At 37.6% G+C, this 5,000-nt stretch overlaps 1 protein-coding gene across 2 annotated transcripts in view; it reads right to left on the reverse strand.

Moving 5' to 3' along the window:
* The window catches only part of LOC138043279 (probable ATP-dependent RNA helicase DDX41), a 134,655-nt gene that overhangs the window by 53,680 nt on the left and 75,975 nt on the right, over positions 1–5,000 (reverse strand). The window contains exons 11-12 of one of the 2 annotated variants that reach the window (XM_068889471.1): positions 2,693–2,765; positions 898–978 (exon numbers count right to left, since the gene is read on the reverse strand). In XM_068889471.1, coding sequence (XP_068745572.1) covers positions 898–978; positions 2,693–2,765 — 154 coding nt within the window. Of the gene's footprint in view, positions 1–891; positions 979–2,692; positions 2,766–5,000 lie in introns of both variants that reach the window. The other variant, XM_068889470.1, reaches the window with a different exon arrangement.

The raw sequence follows: 5,000 nt of genomic DNA on the forward strand, positions 1-5,000 counted from the left end.
TGAGTTCTTGTCCCGGAAATACAGTAGCAAGATTTTTTCGGTTTTGGGGTGCGGGTAATCTGTTGAACGTTTTTTCCCCTGGTGACAAAAATAGACCGCTGCGGGTAATCTGCCGTGCGGGTAATCGTCCGGAAATTACAGTATATATATAAGGGATTGGGAAAAACTGGCTGCTGCAGAGGAGACGAAAGGTTAAGAACCTAGATAGCCTAAATTTCTCTTATTTACCACTGTCTTATGTAAGAACCTGTTTTGGCTCAATTCTAAAATGAAGGTTCTTACTAGCGGAGTTTTACTGTACGTATTCTTTTCTTTATCCTTTCCAAACTCTTTGTTACTAGTAACCACTAAATTAGCTCTCTCCTTCCCCTCAGGGTATTGTGCTTTTGCAATGGTCAAGCAATAAGTCCCAAAAGATTGTGACCACATCCCTAAGACTGGTTTTTAAATGTACTTTGTATCTGACGTTATGTGTTCTTTTCCCTGAACATATAGTGTTACTGCACACTGATAAAGCTGCAGATGCTTCAGAAGATGTACTGACCAATTATAATGGAACATTTTAACAAAGCATGTCTCGTGCAAGAGTAGTCATGATGGTACCTCTGACTTCTGAATGAGCATTGATCAGAAAGGACCAAACGACACAACGGTCAGGGTTTTCGTTTGAGGCTAGTGGCCGGACGTTTTTCAAAAGGGAACAGGCACAGCTCTGAAAGATCAGGGGGAGGCATGAGAAACGATGTTTTGGGGCCACAGTTTTAGCTAAAAAAACTGCAGCCTTGCCTGGGAAACTGATTCTTGGGTAGCTTGTGGTGCCAAAAACTGTCATGTCCGCTACATGTACTTTACAAAACTGTCGAAAACCCTGAACAGGTATCAAGCACTTACATGTACCTGCAAATATCTAGATTAACCATTTTCTTGTCCAGTAAGTCCATCAAACGTCCTGGAGTAGCTACCATCATATGAACACCTCTAAATCAAAATTGAAACGTTAAGGAAAGTACACATACACATGCATTTATTTTTTTAGAAATGTATTAAAGTGCCTATGACTTCAACAGACCTTTGCACTTTACTTATTCTTCGAAATCGCCCCAACAATATTGTGCTGTTTTCCTAACCTTTTATCAGAAATCCACTTCTTTATTCACATTGAAAGACGGGAAAAATGGTCAAATTACTTTGATCCATAATCAAGCAATGACGGGGAATGGGTTCGATACCGGGTTGATGTCACAAATTACTTTGCATCGCTGTTTTCAAAGTGACTATCTCAATGCAAACAGTCTATGACGTCAACCTGGTATTAAACCCATCCCTAAAGGAGGATTAGTCAGGTATCCCGTGATGCAACACGCAAGATTATCAGTTGAGTGGTATATTCCACGAATCCGGATAGTTTAAGCCTGCCTGTGATCCTTTGTAATTGCGTTTGCACAAGATGGCCGCAGAGTTACCAGGACATACAGTGTTCTTATACCTTTACCTGGTGATTCTCTCACTATTAAAGAGACTGGCGCTGAGTGGGAATTCTTCTTGGCCTTTCCTCTCATCATAATGACATGCAAATTCACTTGATCACATCATAATTAGTCTAGTTTAATGTGCCTGCATTTTCTGATTCTATTCACGCTCTCTTGGCTTCGGATGCCATTTTGAGTAATGAAGCAGGCTGCTTTGTACCGTACATGTAACTGGATTCATTAATTTGGCGTAAACAGTTACATCTGAGAATGGTTTTAATGTAAACATACACGAATCCGAATTCCCCAAATTTAATGAATCTGGAAACATTTACAAATCCAGTAACTATTCCCCTAGAGTGAAACCGCTTTTAGGTTCTTGTAGACACTGAAGCTCAGTTTGGTGATATTTTATTCAGGATCATTGATCCATGAAGGAATTAAAGTGTGCTTTTGTTTCACATAGTATGTATGACTGATTTGTTTTGTCGTTGGGTTGTGCCTGACCCTTTAATCATCTCCAGATGGTTTGATTTTAATATCGGGTACATTAGTATATAAATTCGCCTAAAATTGCCCATAAAGTTAAGGTCCCCTGAAGCCCCACAATAAATAGCTAGTTAGGACATTAAATTTTGGTCAACTTGGAAAGTTACGTGTAATAACACTGTTAGAAACCCACAGCAAACTAAATTTGGAGAACAGATCTAGGTTTGACCTTATATTCATTTTAAAGCTGCAATGAGGAAAGCACCAGTGCATTCACTTTGAGCAATTCCATGACGAATTAAAGGTCATGCGATTAATCACAGTTGCATCACAAGATACCTGACAAATCCTCCTTTCCCATTCCTCTTCCTGTCACAGTTGGAGATGAAATTACAAGAAGTTTTTCCAGTTTTAGGATCCCCTAAAAAAGTGACTTGAATTAAGGACAGAGTTAAGCGAATCAAAGCACGAGTGTTAGACACATGCAGAAAATTGTTGATTGGAAAGAGTTCTTTTGAGGTGATAGACACTTTAAGGGTAGTGGTAAATAATTACCCTTGACAATGAATAAATAGCTGTTCACTGACCGGGAAGGTCTGGGAAGAACGTGTCCGAACTCAGTGTGTGACATCAGTTTCTGAACCAATCATGTTTCAATAACAGTGCCATAATCCTGAATTTGGGAAACATTACTACATTACTTTAGATACTGCCATTAGGTAAAGAAAATTAACCTTTTGATCATCTCCATTTGGTCTTTGACTGAGGTCCCACCAATACATAGAGCTGAACGCAGAGATGGGAAACCTACAAAATGATAAGAAATGTAATCTTGGTTATGTCAGGATTCTGTAGATCTCTTTCAAATCATTAAATTAATAACCACTGAAATGCTTCATGTTTCAAATTCGGCTGATCTGGCCACTGGTCCCAAATTCAACCCTACACTATGATGCTTTGTCTTAGATACATGTTAACAACCAGTAACAGTTACATCCCGCTAGTTGGTTTTTTCGTGGTGTTTTATTTTAATATCATGTAATTGTTTATAGATTTCATAGGTGTTGTAACCATAAACTAGCATCACAGCCAAGTGCACTTTCATGACCATGCAAACAAAGCAGTTATTATTTGTTACATGCATTAAAGAATATAGTCTATATGACAAACTAGTTGCTCAGCAATGGGGAAAAGAGGAATTGAACCTCCAAGATCCGTAACACCGGCCGTGCCTATGAGGCTAAAAAGCCTTTTTGGAGGTATCACTGTTTACTGAGTTAAGTATTACGATTCATCTCCAAACCGAGTGGCTGTTCCCCAGTTTCGTTGAAGTCATGTTGTTGTTATCTAGACAATTTGAAAAGAGTCAGGTCTTGTGGTTCAGGTCTCAGTGAGCCTAACCATGCTTAATTAAGACAGTGGCATCTAAGAAGTTATGTGCACGGGGGGTTTCTGGTTAAAGAGGTTGAACACTGTTGTAGACTTCAAACAACAAACAACAATTTGAATGCACTTTAATATATATCAATAAGAACAAGAATTTTGATGTAGTTTCACATGTGATGAAAAGTTTCAAGTTTTACAAGAAATAATTGAAGTTGTTACAATGCTGGCTTGCAAATAACGAGAAGCTAATCGTGGCAAGCCAGACTGTAGACGAAATTATTTGGACATATTATTATTTTTTAACATACAACATGTAAACATTACTCTTTGTGCTTTCAAATATTTAGAAAGTAGAAGAATTTAGGAGAAAAAGAGAAGAAAGCAATCTAGGTAAAAAAAACAATATATAAAGAGGAAAACTACAGATTATACTTAACCTCAGTTGGAAATTTAATTTTTCATCTTGCTAATTAAGGTATCTATATCAGCATAAGAGTTTTCAGTTTCTAGAATTTCAATTAGTTTAGTCTTAAAACAATTCCTGGATATGTTCTTGAGACTAGTTGGTATCCCATTCCAGATTTTAACACCCACATGTGAAAATGCCTTACTTTGAACGTTAAGGTAATTCCCTTGAAATTGCTCTATCAAACTTTTTTGGAACCTTGGCATAATTAACATTCATGATATGAACATTAAAAAAATGCAATAAAAAAATGGGGTCACCGTGCTTGTTTAGGCGTCAGCAGGCTCTTAAAATGGTGTATTTTTACTGTTTTCGCGTTAAAAATTCGAATCACCTTCATGCAGAATTATAAAGTCTTGGTTACTTCAAAGGCACAAAGTTTTATTTTGAAAATAAAGCTTCTTTTATTTACATAAGCAGTGATGCTACATTTACGCCGACTTTGATTCCCTGGTTGTGGGAATAGTGCACTTCTTGGGACAGTTCCGTGGTTAGCTTGAAGTCCTCGCCTTGGGTAAAATACACCCAGTACGGAACTGTTTTCCAAAAAAAATTCATGCTCTACTTTTAAACTTTTTTCCTTCTCCAAATAGGTTCTTAGCAAATACCTGAAAAAAAAAGCGGGGGTCACCGTGCTTGTTTGAGAGAAAAGTAGCATTTATTTCGTTATCAGGTTTAGTTTGAGTGAGTTTTGAATGCGCACGTGCTCATGTGCGTGCGCTAATGACATGAAAATCGTGCGCAGTAGGGATGCGCAATGCAATACTAAGGAATTACCTTAAGTGCGGATTGTTTGGTGAAAAAAATGGTCAGATGTCGATGAGCGTGTACTATAAGAATGAACACTTGTAATTTTAGAAAACAAATTAGAAATTTTAATCGGTGCAAAATTAGTGTTGATGTCATACATCAAATCGAAAATTTTCTCATAATATAGGGATTTGAGCAGTAGAAATTTTCCTTTCAAGAAAAGAGGAATTGCATGCTCCCTTGCTTGAGCTAAATGAATAAGACAGAGTGCACATTTTTGTAGCACAAGAACTTTATTTAGCAAGGTTTCAGATGCATTTCCCCAAGAAGGTAATCCATACGTCAAAGGTGCAATGAGGACAATTTGCATAATGGCGGTCGGCAGCATCTTGTCCTGCTCTCGTAAAATTATGATTCTTCTGGTCATTTATTTTCTCATG

This window comes from Montipora capricornis, chromosome 3 (assembly GCF_036669925.1).
Source record: "Montipora capricornis isolate CH-2021 chromosome 3, ASM3666992v2, whole genome shotgun sequence".
Lineage (NCBI taxonomy): Eukaryota > Metazoa > Cnidaria > Anthozoa > Scleractinia > Acroporidae > Montipora > Montipora capricornis.